At 33.7% G+C, this 19,026-nt stretch overlaps 1 protein-coding gene across 3 annotated transcripts in view; it reads left to right on the top strand.

The window, feature by feature from the left end:
• The window catches only part of LOC149793137 (uncharacterized), an 82,256-nt gene that overhangs the window by 46,893 nt on the left and 16,337 nt on the right, over positions 1–19,026 (top strand). For 2 of the 3 annotated variants that reach the window (XM_089967058.1, XM_089967059.1), the window contains 5 exons: positions 667–859; positions 2,030–2,288; positions 10,230–10,377; positions 12,374–12,391; positions 18,243–18,313. In XM_089967058.1, coding sequence (XP_089823184.1) covers positions 667–859; positions 2,030–2,288; positions 10,230–10,377; positions 12,374–12,391; positions 18,243–18,313 — 689 coding nt within the window. The remainder of the gene's footprint in view (positions 1–666; positions 860–2,029; positions 2,289–10,229; positions 10,378–12,373; positions 12,392–18,242; positions 18,314–19,026) is intronic. The other variant, XM_089967060.1, reaches the window with a different exon arrangement.

Genomic DNA, 19,026 nt, shown 5'->3' with positions numbered 1-19,026 from the left:
AGATTTAGCCAATGATAGTTGGGCAATTCATTTTAAATATAGCGGTGATATAAAATCTGTATTAAATGCTCCAATTGAATACAGAAGATTTAGCCAATGATAATTGGGCAATTCATTTTAAATACAGGCGTTATATTAATTAAGAATTAAATATTCCAAGTCATTTCTAAAAATAGAAGTGATAACGAATGTCCCACCCAGAAATATTTATTTTTTTCATTATGACTTTATTGGATATCAAAATTACTTCACTTACCAAAGCATAGTTTTGACAATGCAGTAATCGCTCTTTGTTAAATGTATAAAAAAATCCACTTACCAATGCATATATTTGACATTGCAGTAGTCATCCGTTTTTAGATGTCAAAATAACTCCACTTAAAAATTTGGCACTGCAGTAATTTCCATGTGTTAGATGTCAAAATAACTCCATTTGCTAAAGAATAGATTTGACACTGCAGTGATCACCTTTTGTTCAGAAGTTAGTGTTAAAATGAACACTCTTTTTATTACTACAATACTACCTAGAAATAATTTAGGTCAGACATTTATAAGATTAATTTCATTACTAATAGGGTAATTTGTTTCATGAAAATGTAGTGTAGTCTATGATTTAAATCACTTTTTATTCATGTGTTTTGTTTGTTTTTATTGCTGGTAAATTAGCCGGTATTTTTAAGGGAAGTTATGGAAGCGACCTTGAGAACAAGCTTGAGTCAGAGTTTGACTTTCATCTAGAAAGGAAACAAAGGATCAGCTTGGCACATTTCAAGTGGTCAAATGGTCGTGTTCTCCTGGAATGTGCATGTAACCAGCTTGCCTTTGCTGTCCAACGCTGGCTTGATGCTCTCAAAGAGAAGTAAATATATTATAGTTAAGGCTATTCTAATAACATTCATTTCATCTCTCTCTCTCTGTACAAAGAAAATAAAGAAAAAACACTTTGAAACTTTTGGACTTGGGACTAAAATCAACTATTTGCTTCTTTTGTACAATGACATTTAACCTTGTTATGTTTAGCAATTGACAAAAGAAAATTGTTCTAAAAATACTTCTTATTCATTGTTTGATTTATTATCTCTCTAATGTTTGGAAGAGTACATAATGATGCTTGCTTTTAAATAACATACATACCACATCATCACTTTGAAATGTACTGGTTGTATTTATTTGAGCCATTAATATCACTATTAAAGCTGATACCAAAACTAGTCACATCAGTCTGAGGGACCACTTTTTCATCAAAGTCATATGGCTTGGTTTTTGAACTTGTTAGGCAGATTTGTTACCTTGGTAACATCTTGGAACTGACAATTCGAAGAGAAGGCATGGACCAAGTGAATCAAATGGTTGTTTGAAATCTCAGTTCTGACTGCAGAATCTAGTTGTAGATATGCCTTTTTGAATTCAGTCATAAAATGACAGGCTACCTAGGTATAGATTGAATATTGTATATGCTCGGTTGTAAGCAGAATCCTGTAAACTGCGCAGACCTGTCATTGCATAATGCGCTGGAAGACCTGGATATATGCATTTTTTAGGAGTAATCAGCAAAGCAAAAAAATTTTAAAAATCTTGAACTGCACGTATATTTTTGACCTTGGTCATCAAATGCAGTCAGTGATACACAACCCTTCTCAAGCAACAAATACACCAGTAGAAAACTTGATGAGGTACCAGCTTTTACAGAGTTTGCATAATATGATTCTTTTCCCTAGTAGCAACAAAGCGAAAATCTACATCTCGCTTCTCAAAATGGTTGAGCCAGTTTTAATGAAACTTAATAGACTGTCCTTACAAGTCTTGTATAGTTTTGTAAGAGAGGCACTTACTCTTGCATAAATATGATAGACTGTGCTTACAAGTCTTGTATAGTTTTGTCAGAGAGGCACTTACTCTTGCATAAATATGATTAATTCATAAATATGACGTCTGGTGACATCATGACTAATCATTCACTAGCACCTTCATTGCCAATCTTGTTTTAGTGATATATTTTGTTTTACATAAAGGTTTTTGACAATTCCAGAGATGGCCAACAGAAGTATAACATTGCTACTGAAGTCCGGAATAATCTGGTTGCAGCTGGTCAGAACTTGGCAAACTGTCAGCGCTATCTTAGCAACATTGAATTTCCATACTGCAAACCCCCAGAAATTGACACACTGAACAAAGCAGCCAACAACATTTATGTTGATGTCAAGGATGATGCACGACACAAGCATGCATACGACTGTTACTATGTGACATATAGGCGGGCATATGCGCTATTACAGTGGTTTGATAGTGTAAGTGCATTCTCTGATAAAGTTGAATGAATTCCTTCAAAATTTGTAGTCTTTCCCAACCTTAAAGTCAAATATAACACGATGGAAGCCACATAAAATTTGTAGTCTTTCCCAACCTTAGAGTCAAATATAACACAATGGAAGCCACATATAATTTGTAGTCTTTCCCAACCTTAGAGTCAAATATAACACGATGGGAGCCACATAAAATTTGTAGTCTTTCCCAACCTTAGAGTCAAATATAACACGATGGAAGCCACATATAATTTGTGTAACCCCTCTCATGATAAACCATAAAAATAATGTCCAGTTTCTTTGAAGTAATGATTACATAGAATTTTGAGTAAATGTGACCATTCACCGTATCATCTAAAAAAGTGGTTCCCAACCAGTGGCCCACTGAGTTATTCCAAATGGGCTGGGTTATTCCAAGTAGTATATATTTTCTCAATAAAAGAAGCCTAAAAAGTACAACTATTAGCACATGGGGGTCCATGAAATATTTGGAAGTTAAGATTGGGTCCTCATACTCGAAAAGGTTGGGAACCATTCATCCAGTACATGACCAATTCTTGCCATGTGACCAACTAAAATTCTGTTTTGAAAATAAGTTTATTAGTTAAATTCAAAGGTAGAAATGATGTCAATTACATAGCTGCATTATTTAATGTTCAAATAAACTGGATGTGAGGGATTTTGTACCTAAAAGATCGGTTTCTGTGATTGGTATTTAACGGCACTTCAGTACATTGAAAGCTATTAAGTGTCAGGGCAGTGGGAGTAAAGAGCCTTGAGAGGTTTCCTCAATGCAATTCAATCAGAACTAACCTTTGGCATCATTTAGCCTGTAACACTCTTGGATTCATCAGAAAATCCTCAAGCCACTTTTTGTGCTCTGAGAGAGACTTAATTGCATGTAACACTCTTGGATTCATCAGGAAATCCTCAAGCCACTTTTGTGCTCTGAGAGAGACTTAATTGTCATGTTCATTCTTTCTGTACTGTTCAGGATGATAATATCTTTGGGCATTTCTCGCCATAGCGAACATCAACAATACTTTGGGCATTTCTTGCCATAGCAAACATCAACAATACATTTTCAAGACGAAAAGAAGGAAAAGAAATATATAAGTCCTTCCACATTTGTTCCAGATTGTATATGTTCCCGTCTTTGAAATGTGTCTTTGGGTTTATTGACATTACCCATTATTCCTGTACATTCATTTTTCTTCCCATAAATTCACATGTTTGGAATCACATATTTTCATGGGTTTCCAATCTCTGATGTAACCAGATACAATTATATAATTTGATACATAATTATTGTGCAAGGAAAGATTATGTTTCTGTATGGAGGTTATTTTAAAAATGGCACCTAATGTTGATCTCACAGAAATTCTCATCTTGTGATTTTGCATTATTTTGCTTGTGAGACAGTTGCCACTATTGATATTTGATTCAGATGTAGAGTTGTAGAACTGACTAACAATAGCTCTTTGGTTTTAATTTTCTACACCTAGAAATTTTTTTATCCATGAAAAATTGTGTAATTCCTTAATTCTAAGATAAAGCAAGACTCATTTGGGTACAATATTAAGTATTTTGACCTATTTTTAATCTTTAGTTGTTGTTGAGTTTAATTATAGTGGCGTGTGCACAATTGTGCATGTGATCTTTAGTTACCTATTGTTATATAGTTATATTCAGTCTTTAGTTACCTATTGAATATCCTATGAAAATTCATTATTGCCAAAATAGTAGTAAATAATGTATCTCAAATACTAAATTTGAGGAAGAAAATTTTAGATGTTTAGTGAAAAAGAGGTTAGTCCTTAATAACAACTAGGGTGACAGACAAGGTTGATGGTTTCCAGTACGCTGTTCAGTTTCCTCTGTGGCTCCATGACAAAAATCTGACAAAGAACATCCCCTTATATGTAGCGTCTTTGGCAGGCAGCATGGGGAAGGGTAAACTAAGGTCAATCATGTAATATTTACCCATTGCTGCTGTGCAATTTTACTTTTTCATGCTGAAAAAGCGCCTTCCATTTCATTTGAATACATCCTCCCAAAGAGGTGAGTATGGGCTGTTATGGAAGAGGGATTCCCGATAATGTGACAGAAGATCCATCCTGTGAGGTAGAGACCAGAATCAATCAATAAACAGGCCTGGACAATCGCTGAACCAGAATTCCTGGGGCCATGTTGTTATGATGAGAATGTTCTGAGCAGTGGATGTTCTTATGTTTTTGGCAGAACTTGACATAGCAATCAGATAGGCACATGTGAAAAACCAATCCCACTGGAGGATGAAGTTGTCCATTGCCTATGATACTTGGTCAATGACAGGAGAAATGTTGTAGGAATATCTACTGTTGAGCCTGGTCCACTAGAGGTCTTCCTCACAGGGTGAAATGGAACTATATAAGGAATGGGGGAAGGGACAATTTCATGAGGACAGATCTGCCATTCCTGAACAGTCTGTCTGATAATGCATTCTTCTTTCCCAGAATATGGCAAACTCAGAGGGTGATGCTCTCAGAGGTGGCCCATTGGAGGAGGTTACAAACCTCCACACAAAGAAAAGGGGTATATGTGCCTCCCTGATGCCATATATTCGCTACTTTTGGTGTCTGATGAGACCATAACACACTGACCTTCATTCTGTCGATATACCCTTGCAACGTTAGATATGCTACTTTCATTTCTAGGTTGTTGATGTGGAGGGACAATTTGGCTAAAGTTCAAGGACCCTGGAGAATTCTGGTCTTATTGAACAGATAGTTGTCAGGTGCATGCATGAAGACCCAAGTCAGGAATCTGTCCTTATTCGTCCATCAGCATAAATGTTGATACAAAAAGTGACCATAGAGGGAAGCAGATGACAATTTGTTTTGCTCATAGCACCACTAACAGTGACTAAACTCAATATATCTGATCCAGTGAAACCCAGACTAAGTTCTGAATCATGATGAAGTTTATCTCCATGTAAGCAAAGACCTGCGATGGAATACAGTTGAATGACCTGCTAGGATTTACCTGTTTATTTCCTTTAGTAAAGTAGATGTATCTCACTGTTGAACTTTCTGTTGAGGAAAAATAGACACATGATGCAATAACAGTGTTAGGCAATGCAAGAACATTGTTATGCAAGAGGAAAAATACAGACACATGATGCAATAACAGTGTTAGGCAATGCAAGAACATTGTTATGCAAGAGGAAAAATACAGACACATGATGCAGTAACATTGTTAAGTGAGAGGAAAAATACAGACACATGATGCAATAACATTGTTATGCAAGAGGAAAAATAGACACATGATGCAATAACATTGTTATGCAAGAAGAAAAATAGACAAATGATGCAATAACATTGTTAGGCAAGAGGAAAAATACAGACACATGATGTAATAACATTGTTAGGTGAGAGGAAAAATACAGACACATGATGCAATAACATTGTTAGGTGAGAGGAAAAATACAGACACATGATGCAATAACATTGTCATGCAAGAGGAAACATAGACACATGATGCAATAACATTGTTATGCAAGAGGAAATATAGACACATGATGCAATAACATTGTTATGCAAGAAGAAAAATAGACAAATGATGCAATAACATTGTTAGGCAAGAGGAAAAGTACAGACACATAATGCAATAACATTGTTAGGCAAGAGGAAAAATACAGACACATGATGCAATAACATTGTTAGGTGAGAGGAAAAATACAGACACATGATGCAATAACATTGTCATGCAAGAGGAAAAATAGACAAATGATGCAATAACATTGTTATGTAAGAGGAAAAATGCAGACACATGATGCAGTAACATTGTTAGGTGAGAGGAAAAATACAGACACATAATGCAATAACATTGTTATGCAAGAGGAAAAATAGACACATGATGCGATAACATTGTCATGCACGAAGAAAAATAGACAAATGATGCAATAACATTGTTAGGCAAGAAGAATAATACAGACACATGATGCAATAACATTGTTAGGTGAGAGGAAAAATACAGACACATGATGCAATAACATTGTCATGCAAGAGGAAAAATAGACACATGATGCAATAACATTGTTATGCAAGAAGAAAAATAGACAAATGATGCAATAACATTGTTAGGCAAGAGGAAAAGTACAGACACATAATGCAATAATATTGTTAGGCAAGAGGAAAAATACAGACACATGATGCAATAACATTGTCATGCAAGAGGAAAAATAAACACATGAGGCAATAACATTGTTATGCAAGAAGAAAAATAGACAAATGATGCAATAACATTGTTAGGCAAAAGGAAAAATACAGACACATGATGCAATAACATTGCTATGCAAGAGGAAAAATACAGACACATGATGCAATAACATTGTTATGCAAGAGGAAAAATACAGACACATGATGCAGTAAAATTGTTAGGCAACAGGCACATGATGCAATAACATTGTTATGCAAGAGGAAAAATACAGACACATAATGCAATAACATTGTTATGCAATATAGACACATAATGCAATAGCATTGTTAGGCAAGAGGAAAAATACAGACACATCATGCAATAACATTGTTAGGCAAGAGGAAAAATAGACACATGATGCAATAACATTGTTAGGCAAGAGGAAAAATACAGACACATAATGCAATAACATTGTTAGGCAAGAGGAAAAATACAGACACATGATACAATAACATTGTTATGCAAGAGGAAAAATACAGACACATAATGCAATAAAATTGTTATGCAAAACAGACACATCATGCAATAACATTGTTAGGCAAGAGGAAAAATACAGACATGTAATGCAATAACATTGTTAGGCAAGAGGAAAAATAAAGACACATAATGCAATAACATTGTTAGGCTAGAGGAAAAATACAGACACATGATGCAATAACATTGTTAGGTGAGAGAAAAAAACAGACACATGATGCAATAACATTGTTATGCAAGAGGAAAAATAGACACATGATGCAATAACATTGTTAGGCAAGAGGAAAAATACAGACACATAATGCAATAACATTGTTAGGCAAGAGGAAAAATACAGACACATGATGCAATAACATTGTTAGGTGAGAGAAAAATACAGACACATGATGCAATAACATTGTTATGCAAGAGGAAAAATAGACACATGATACAATAACATTGTTAGGCAAGAGGAAAAATACAGACACATAATGCAATAACATTGTTAGGCAAGAGGAAAAATACAGACACATAATGCAATAACATTGTTAGGCAAGAGGAAAAATACAGACACATGATACAATAACATTGTTATGCAAGAGGAAAAATACAGACACATAATGCAATAACATTGTTATGCAAAACAGACACATCATGCAATAACATTGTTAGGCAAGAGGAAAATACAGACATGTAATGCAATAACATTGTTAGGCAAGAGGAAAAATAAAGACACATAATGCAATAACATTGTTAGGCTAGAGGAAAAATACAGACACATGATGCAATAACATTGTTAGGTGAGAGAAAAATACAGACACATGATGCAATAACATTGTTATGCAAGAGGAAAAATAGACACATGATGCAATAACATTGTTAGGCAAGAGGAAAAATACAGACACATAATGCAATAACATTGTTATGCAAAACAGACACATAATGCAATAGCATTGTTAGGCAAGAGGAAAAATACAGACACATAATGCAATAACATTGTTAGGCGAGAGGAAAAATACAGACAGGTAATGCAATAACATTGTTAGGCAAGAGGAAAAATACAGACACATGATGCAATAACATTGTTATGCAAGAGGAAAAATAGACACATGATGCAATAACATTGTTAGGCAAGAGGAAAAATACAGACACATAATGCAATAACATTGTTAGGCAAGAGGAAAAATACAGACACATGATACAATAACATTGTTATGCAAGAGGAAAAATACAGACACATAATGCAATAACATTGTTAGGCAAGAGGAAAAATACAGACACATAATGCAATAACATTGTTAGGTGAGAGGAAAAATACAGACAGGTAATGCAATAACATTGTTAGGCAAGTGGAAAAATACAGACACATGATGCAATAACATTGTAAGGTGAGAGGAAAAATACAGACACATGATGCAATAACATTGTTATGCAAGAGGAAAAATAGACACATGATGCAATATCATTGTTATGCAAGAGGAAAAATAGACACATGATGCAATAACATTGTTAGGCAAGAGGAAAAATACAGACACATAATGCAATAACATTGTTAGGCAAGAGGAAAAATACAAACACATTATACAATAACATTGTTATGCAAGAGAAAAAATACAGACACATAATGCAATAACATTGTTATGCAATACAGACACATAATGCAATGGCATTGTTAGGCAAGAGGAAAAATACAGACACATCATGCAATAACATTGTTAGGCCAGAGGAAAAATACAGACACATCATGCAATAACATTGTTAGGCAAGAGGAAAAATACAGACATGTAATGCAATAACATTGTTAGGCTAGAGGAAAAATAAAGACACATAATGCAATAACATTGTTAGGCAAGAGGAAAAATACAGACACATGATGCAATAACAATGTTAGGCAAGAGCACTGACATTTTTAATATATGTGCTCCAGGACCACCCCCCAAAAAAAAAAATCACATCTCTTTATGTCAACCTAATTTTTAGATAGACTGAGGAATACACTGGCATCTATGTTAGGCAGGTTCTGCTGATACTCCTATAATACAAGGACTTTCTCTCCCATATAATGAAAACTGGAAGAGTGTACCCAAACCCCTAAGGATGGGATATATGAGATAACTTTGTAGGTCCATTACAGAATAAAACGTTGCTGGCATAGAAATTAAATTATGGAACATTTAGTATAAAATCTTAGATTCTAATTAACTTTAGAAGGGACACCACTAAGGCGGTAAACACTTGCTACAAGCAAATTTTCTCTGGCAATGTTTGAGGCATAATGCCCATACAGCATTGCTTCCTTGAAAATGATGACTATTCTGCACATATACCATGTGAGGTGCATGACCGGATTGCATCATACTAACACTTCTCTATTCTGTGGGTGGATGTATTCACAACAAATGGACAGTGGTATTTTGGCATGAAAAACTATGTCTGCGCAATAGCGACAGGTGAATTACTATTGAATTAGGAATATTTTCCCTAGGCCAATATATAGTATAAATTTGATCAAATAGTTAGGTTGAGGTCTGAGATGAGGGCACATTCCCTATTAAAAGCACAGAGTTTGCCGAAACCATATGGTAGTACCATTGGGTAGTCTATTTAAATGGTGAAAATTAAGTGACATTTTATTGCACTTTACCTGCCTCATATTGTCTCATTCAATACCACTCCATTTTTTTTATTTTTATAAACTTATGCATGAAGCAAATAATATAATGCTTACAAACTGGACACTGCACTTTACAAACACAATACTTTACCATTTCTTTCACTGAGCGATCAAGAAATCAGACATACATGCTTCACGACTTCAGAGAGTAAATGATCCCTTGATACGGAGGAACTACTAAGGGAAAATACCATTTGAGATCAAATACTGATGCTGCAGTATTTGGTATATGATGTGACAAAGATGTGCTGTATGGAAAAGTAGACTGTTCTTAAATACTAGATATTGTGCTAATTTGCAGGATTGTTAAAAAGGAAAGAAAATACCTCTCGCAGACATCTGTTTATAATTCATGCGCTTAGCAACTGCCAGTTAAGAATAGAAAAAATAAGTGGTTACCTGTGTGTGTGTGTTGCCAATTGCTCAGGAAAGGCTTTGAAACCTCAGATTCTGACATTTCCCTCATGCTCTAGGAAACTTTCGCACACAGCAAAGTTTATCTGATATTAAACACATCATGTCGTATCATAATTATTCAAATACACAACATGTAAATGCAGGTAATAAACAGTACAATACTGAGGGATCTGAATGCAGCAACGGAGGAGTGTAGAAAGACAGAGCAAGGACTGAGAGCAGAGCGAGTCAGGCTAATTAAGCAGAAAATTGAAGAAAGTGGAGGCAGTACTGCAGGCTTTGATCTCACACGTAAGTTAATGATGATCGCTTTTCGATAATGTTTCTTTGGGCCTGTGGTTAAGAATCATAAATTAAAACCTAGATCGAACTGTAAAGTTACATAATTTTCAACTGTTAATTCAGAATCTTATCTCTGATTTGGTCATTTATTTGTTGGCAGCCAATCACGTCAAAATTCTGAGTTGACTTGAAGTATCATCTTTGGATAGAATTTCATTTAGGCACTAGGGTATGAAACTGGCAGATTAATATCCAACTCTTTTACCTCTTTGTTTGGTGATGAACTGTTTCTAAATCCAACAGTTAATGCTGGTTTTTACTTCAAGATGATTCAGGTGGTTGTCCCTCCAGATATCAGTCATTTGCTCAATAACCTGCTCATGCCAGTATTCGGGCATTCAGGAGTAACCTGACAAGATGTACAATCAATTTAAGATGAATTATTTGAAGGGGGGGGGATTGTTTCAGTATTAAAATGTAGAATGCACAGAAAATATAACAGTTACCCATATTCAATTATTGAGTTATTGCTTTTTTGATTGATGGTTTCTGATGCAGCAGCTTTAGTGTGAATCACTAGATATTGCCCATTGAAGTTTGGCTTTTTTGAAACATTTGATTGGTTTCTAACCTGTGGGATATCATCAGTTTAAGATAGTTGAAAGACTTGTTGTAGGTCATTATAAGTAAAGGAATAATAACTATTTTAGAAGTAAAATATAATTTTTTATCATCATAGTCTGTACACTTTGCCAACAGTGTGCAGTTTCATATTTTTGATGTTATACATGTGAACATATCGCTTTATGTGATTCTGTTTGTTTCCAAATAAGCCCATGCAATTATTGTGCAGTATTCTCTTTACTGATTGGCTGTGATCATGAGTAAACTTTTCTAACCCCACCTTATGGAAATTTTGGTTTTCATTGAACATTTTTGGCCACCATTTTTTTATTTAACTATTGAAAGGGAATTGAGAAAAAAATGGTCTTATCTGTTTCAGTATTGCCAATTTACCCCCATAGGGATTTGTTATATCATGTATCACATATCATAACATGAGAAATGGCAAAACCCCAAGACAAGAACAATAACAAAAAGTACAGCTACTGGTATTGCTTAGATGATAACAAGGGTGGGGATGGATGGGCGGTATATCTGTAGCATGGAATCCACACTATATACATGTACAAGCTTGGTTCAAATGTAAACGTATTGAAGTAAATAAACTCACCTTTGTTCACAGAAGAATGTAGAGATAAACCGGTCTCCCCAACTGACAGAACTTTATCCAACCTCAGCATATTTACGTGGTAAATATGTGATGCAAGTCCGATTCAAAAAGAGATTTGTTTACATCTTCTTTACAGTCTAATGTTCCAAATCAAATGCTGCAAATAGCTAGTCATAAATACATTACAGTAAATATGTGTATTTCTGCATTCAGTAATCTTCTTTTCACAAAAATATCACAACAATGTTATGTTTAGTTGTAATGTGGAATTTCAAACACAGTCACTGTGTTGGATAGGCCAATTCAAACTGGTACTGTGCACCATATCAAATAATGTGACGTCACAAGCATGGGACATTTTGTGTTGACAAATGTTTTGTCTTTTGTAAAATGTTCTTTTTTTTGGATGGACTCTTATTCTTTGATTTATGGTTATCAAAATGTATAACATACTTTACTATTTCAACTTTGCTTAGGACTATTTTTTATGCACAACAAATGAAAGTTACAGTGTCTGTCAGAATGAACAAAATTATTTGTTCTTCTTTTTATCTAAATAATTTCTACTGAAATAACACTATGTGATAAAATGAATCTCAAATGGATAATAATTGAATATTAAATTTATGAAACTCGTTAAATAATGTCCAGCTTTTGCGAGCCTTGGCTCGCAAACGCTGGACATTATTCAACTCGTTTAATAAATTCAGTATTAAATCGTTACCCATTTGAGATCCTCTTTATATTTTGTGATTTTTCTTTACTCTCCAGTGTTTGCCGGGATGACAGGTACTGTATCCAAATTAATCGGTTGGGTTTTGTTTTTGTTTTTGAATAGTAACACACTAATGTTGTTTATAGTAATATTATACATGCACACTCACCTCTAGAATAGCAGCACTTTATTTAGTATATGCTTTCCATCACTCACTTTTCCTTATAACAGGTAAAAAATGGCATTGGGAGCTAAGATTATGGTTGTGAGTTGGTAAGAATCATTCGATATTGTTTCATTTTGATTTGAATATACACAAGATTTCAAGACATCTTCAAAACGATGAAAAGAAGCCAAAGGTACAGGAAAGCTAGTTCTGATCAATGTAATTGGAAATTATATGATTAGTTTTAAAAATGCCAGAGTTTTGTACTTAAGAGTAGTTATACAAACCTGCAATTTACATAACTGACAGAAAATTCTAGATTAAATGCCAGACTTGAAATAACACAAATATCTTAGCCTAATTCATGTATTCTTATATCTTTCTGATACACAATTCAAAGTCAAAATCTAATTCTTAGTTGTAATGAAATGTTTGTTCCTATCTCTACAAAACACTCTTCTATTTGGCTCACCTGAAAATGAAATTGAAAACAATATCTTATTTTTCTTTAAAATTCATTGATGGTAAAAAGGCGTTTTACCTAATGCCTCTTCCTACTAGTCCAAATATAAAAAGAAATATTTTTTTCAGACAGTACAATGACCAATTGATATTACTATTATTAGATGTAGGTGAATTTTATATTATATTCTGTTCCTTCTTAAGTTTTGCAACACCACTGTTTACTTGCCTTTGATATTTTGTTTCCTTTTTTTAACCTTCAGCCCATCTTATTTTTATTTATTTGTTTGGTTTGGTGGTAGGGGGGTTGCTTGTCATGTTTTATTAATCTGTATCACTATATTTGTATGCGGAAGGCCTCATCAAACAGGTTGTGGGAAGACCTCTTTTGCTTAATTTTACAAATAAAATATGTTTAAACCATATGTCCAAAAGCTTTTGTGGATATTAGGTCCTGATGACACTACTTTGTGGATATTAGGTCCTGATGACACTGCTTTGTGGATGTTAGGTCCTGATGACACTACTTTGTGGATATTAGGTCCTGATGACATTACTTTGTGGATATTAGGTCCTGATGACATTACTTTGTGGATATTAGGTCCTGATGACACTACTTTGTGGATATTAGGTCCTGATGACATTACTTTGTGGATATTAGGTCCTGATGACACTACTTTGTGGATATTAGGTCCTGATGACATTACTTTGTGGATATTAGGTCCTGATGACACTACTTTGTGCATGAAAGAAATTTAAAAATAATACTATCAATGATTATAGGATGGTGAATAAAGGGCATTAATGACAGGGACACTCTTATGTGTCATTGTAATATTGGGGACTGAGAAAAGGACATTAATTACAGGGACACTCAAATGTCTCAATGTAATACTGAGGACTGACTAAAGAGCATCTTGATAGGGACACTAATGTATCAATGTAATATTGGGGTCTGAGAGAAAAGGGCATTAATGACAGTGACACTAAAATGTCTCAGTGTATTATTGGGGACTGTGAATAAAGAGCATTAATGACAGAGACACTCAAATGTCTCAATGGAATATTGAAGTCTGTGAGAAAAGGGCATTACTGACAGGAAAACTCAAATGTCTCAATGGAATATTGGGGTCTGTGAGAAAATGGCATTAATGACAGGGACACTCAAATGTCTCAATGGAATATTGTGGATTTTGAATAAAATCCATTCATGACAGGGATACTCAAAATGTCCAGATGTGATATTGGAAATGTTGATGGATAATAGGTCCTGATGACACTTTAAATAAATAAATACACACTCAAATTTATTAATGTATACATCCCTCTCTCTCTCTCTCTCTCTCTCTCTCGTTCATGGTTACTGTCAAGTGGTTATGCTTTTATTATTGCACTGTCTTCATACATGTACATTGTAATGGTATGTTTTACTTCTTATGCTCCTAATTTGTACTTTATTTTTTTCCTAAGCATGTATACATCACCACAATTATAATTACATGTCTTTCCATAGAACCGCTCCAATGGCCTACTGGTTAGAGCATCCGCCTCGGATGTGGGAGGTCATGGGTTTCGATCCCTGGCCAAGTCATACCAAAGACTTACAAAAATAGTACTATCAGCTGCCTCGCTTGGCACTCAGCATTAAGAGGTTAGTGTCAGGACTGGTCAGCCTGGTGTCAGGATAATGTGACTGAGTGGGACATCATGATATGTGTCTGCGGCATGATGCCCCAGTGCTAGACATCGCTATAAACTACCACACTGCAGACATTGTAGTGATATGACTGTAAAATTGTTAAAGTTATGTTAAAAATCCAAATGACACACGCACACATGTTTCCATAGCACTGCTTACTGTGAGTCACTTCATACCACAAATTTCCTGCACTCTGGTACTATGCTTTATTGAAAATCATATTCAAGAAATGATCCTCAAAGATTATAATTATTTCCACTTTTTATCAATATGCATACAGTGTTCCACCTCTATAATGTTACTTATTGGAGTCCTATGTGTGTTGCATGTTATAAGTGGGGGAACCATATAATGAGGGACGTTCCAACAGGGTTGTGTTATTGATAATGCATTAAAACAAAATTAAAGTATTTAATTATCTGAAATCAGATTATATTTTTTTAAGACTCTATGGTCTTAAACAATGTAAAAGAAAAGAGCAAAAACCAAGAAGTTTTGTAAAATTCAACAAATAATTTATTTTCTTTGAATACAATGTTAAATTTAAATGGAACTTTCATTATTGTGAATTAAATCCCAAATAGTTCTAAAAGTTCTATTACAAGTCCAAATGTATTAAGTTCTAGTTGAATTCCAGTGGTATTCCAGATAAATTCATATACTGAATGTGTTGCTTTGCCTGTAGTTTTGAATGTACTAATGTGCCAATTGTCTTGAATATGGTCATTTGTTAAGTCTTTTGATGTGTCACAATAATGTCATCCAAATTTGTCCTTGTCTAAATTCTCTATAATTCCAAAATTAATGTTTTAGTCCAATATTATTTAACACTTTCCAGTGAATAATAATTTGATTAAATAAATAAATCCAACCAAATTAAAAACTGAACACAACAAGATTGATGTTAAGGAAAGAGTGAATAACCCCATTGTAAGCAAGAATATATACTCCTCTACTTGACTTAGGTCAGAGTTAACATTTTCTAAAAATGTGAAGTAAATAATAAATTTCTGTTGTGAAAGTTTCTAAGGTCAGAATCAAGACTGTATCTTTAATTCAAATTGAGGTAAACATGTTTACAATTAAAAATCATCTGAATATCGACAATCATAGAGAAATATTAGCTATGTATTATGTTGTTTACAAAATAAATGTCACTGGTCAGGTACACCATTAATTTGATTTTGAACAAAGGTCAAGTACAAAATACAGATAAATAACTAAAATAAAGTGAAATAAATGAAATAGCAATGATAACCAATGTTTGATAAATTTTAAGGGACTAATAAACATACTCATGCCATAAGAGGTGTGGCAATATATTGAGGGATTCATATCAAGGGACCACTATATATCAAGATACATGCATGCACCCATTATCTATATATGACAATAAATATTTGACCAAACTGTCTTTAGTCTGGATTAATTCTACAAGCCCTTGTCCATGCCTGACATTTGGTTTTCTCTGGGTGAATTTCCCATGCTAATGGTATTTCTATGCATAATGGTATTTCTATAGCATAATGGTATCTCTATGCTAATGGTATTTCTATGCATAATGGTATTTCTATGCATAATGGTATTTCTATGCTAATGGTATTTCTATGCATAATGGTATTTCTATGCTAATGGTATTTCTATGCATAATGGTATTTCTATGCATAATGGTATTTCTATGCTAATGGTATCTCTATGCTGATGGTATTTCTATGCTAATAGTATTTCTATACATAATGGTATTTCTATGCTGATGGTATTTTTATGCTAATGGTATCTCTATGCTAATGGTATTTCTATGCATAATGGAATTTCTATGCATAATGGTATTTCTATGCATAATGGAATTTCTATGCATAATGGTATTTCTATGCATAATGGAATTTCTATGCATAAATACAGCCGGTTATGGAGCTCATACTGAATTTGAGTAATGACAGAAATTTACTCCAAACTCAGTTGTCTAAAGTTCTTGAAAAACACTTTCAAAATGTACAGAAGTAATGTATGCAGGCAAAGTTGCTATAGGTGAAATATTCAGGAAGTTACTTAAAGTATCAGTAGAAATGTAGAAAGAATTTTTAAACATTATTGCCAGATATGCTAAAGTTTTGATCTGCTAACATTAGACCGTAAATAATTAATTCCACTTCTCATTTCTTCCTCCATGTGATCAAATAATATGAAAATCATTTAATTTTCTAAACAAACCCATGTATTTTATATCCTTCTCAAGTATGTTAAGTTTACAAAAAATATACATATACCTTACTATGACGTAACACCCCCCACCATCTCTCGTTTGCTCAGAAAGATAACATACACCATGCTCATGAATTTCTTGAAGATATCTTTTCAATTGCCACAATATCTTTTTTCATTGGCAAGATATCTTTTTTCATTGGCAAGATATATTTTTTCATTGCAAGATATCATTTTTCATTGGGAATATATCTTTTTTCATTGCAAGATATCTTTTTTTAGTTTTCAACCTTTGATGACCTTATTCATTAAAGTCTGACATAGGTGTGGTTGGAGACATTGGAAATCCTATGTACTGACTGGGAGAAAAGGTCAGTGATGAAGGTTACAGGGTGCAATATAGTTCATGTTCAAAATGAAAATGTAAATAATTCGACATCTGTCATAGTTTCACATCAAGTATTAAATTCCAGACCTGCTAAATTCATGTGACTCGGTTACAGTATTGCTGGTACAGGTCTGACAGAGGATGAAATGAGTCGCACTAATTTAATTTTCTCACAAATTACTTTTAGTGCAAAATTACATACAAAGTGAAAGTATATAGTGCCCTTGACACCTGTTACACTTTTTCATGTCAACTCTTTTGTCAAACATTTTGCATCTTGATGTCACCTTGGAAATAAAACTTAAAGCCCACAGTGGACTTCCTTTCTGACCTGAAAATTCTTTTGAAGCAGGTAACCTTTCAGGATAAACTAAAAGTTACATGCCAACTGCTAAGTATTGTTATGCTTAACAAGATGTAATTGCAAGCATGGTCCTCATTGTTATCCATGGTATCATTTGAGGTGCTACATTTTTATTGGTGATGGTCTGATCAGTTGAAGTCTCCCTCACTATATTCATATTATTATTATTATTATAATTTCTATTATTATTATTATTATTATTTATTATTATTATTATTATTATTATTATTTTTGTTGTTGTTATTGTTTTGTTATTGCTGTTGTTGCAGCTGCTGCTGTAGTCGAAAATAAACATGTAAACGGATGTTTTTTTTCTCTGAGTTCTTCGCACTGTTGCTAAAAATTTGGTAAACAATGATTACTCTGGAAGCATTTGCTTAGAAACATTGGTATGTACTTGGAAATATTTTCTCAATGTCTGATAGCTTATTTAATTTAAATCTTTTAATCACATATTAAATATTTAATCCATTAATGTAGATTTAAACAAATAGCAAAGAGCATTGTTTATTTAAAATACACAGTTTTATGAATTTATGTTTTAAAGCTATTAAGAGTTTTTATATTCTCTTAAGTTAACTCTACATTGTATGAAATAAAGTACATCTGCATTATTAATAATGATGTTATCTTATATGATTTAGGAGCCACTACTGACTCAAGAAACGACGAATCAAAACCAGAACTGGTAGGGCTTGTAGAGACAAAGAATCAGGTTGGTTTTCATGCTGGCTAGGATTTGCTGATGATAAGGTGGTCATCTTACTTTGCTTTTGTAGGAATGACTAAAATGTCTTATATCTCGCATGTGGTGCAAGAGTTAAGTCAGAAGTTGACACATTTCTGTAGGGTGGTGGGAGAGGGCAAATTGTTGGTCATTATGTTTGTAGAGAAACACTAAGAACCAGTCATATGGCAAGCCAAATTGGTGATTATTTAAAAAGAACAAATAAGGTACTTTATGAATATCACTTTTCTTAATTAATGTATGATTCTTCTTTCTGGATACAAAACAGATTTTTGACCCAAAATAGCACGTGATCAAATGTTTACAGAAATGACGTCTGGTTGCGCAGAAATACCCAACACACAGAATAGGCCGACATGGCGGTATATCATGAACTCCACAAGATATTGCATAAACTTTGTATCACATAAATTAAATATAATATCTTATAAAACTCTTCATTATGTGGACCTGCCAACTCTTATGAATTTGCCGCAAGTCTTACAAAAATTACCCTTAAAATCTGGACTTAACGACATACAAGCAAAAACTATGGAAAAATGATCAGTGCCGAAAAATCCAGATAATTGATTCATCTGTGTTTTATTTTTTGGATCCAGGTTTCATATTAGAATTAGTGAAATTAGAGAACCAGATTAACTTTACAGCAGCACCCTAGATGCATTAAACTGCACCTATTT

This window comes from Sinohyriopsis cumingii, chromosome 8 (assembly GCF_028554795.1).
Source record: "Sinohyriopsis cumingii isolate HCF-2022 chromosome 8, ASM2855479v2, whole genome shotgun sequence".
Lineage (NCBI taxonomy): Eukaryota > Metazoa > Mollusca > Bivalvia > Unionida > Unionidae > Sinohyriopsis > Sinohyriopsis cumingii.
Note: the sequence above shows the minus strand (reverse complement) of the source record. Positions and strands in the feature narration are given on the sequence as shown.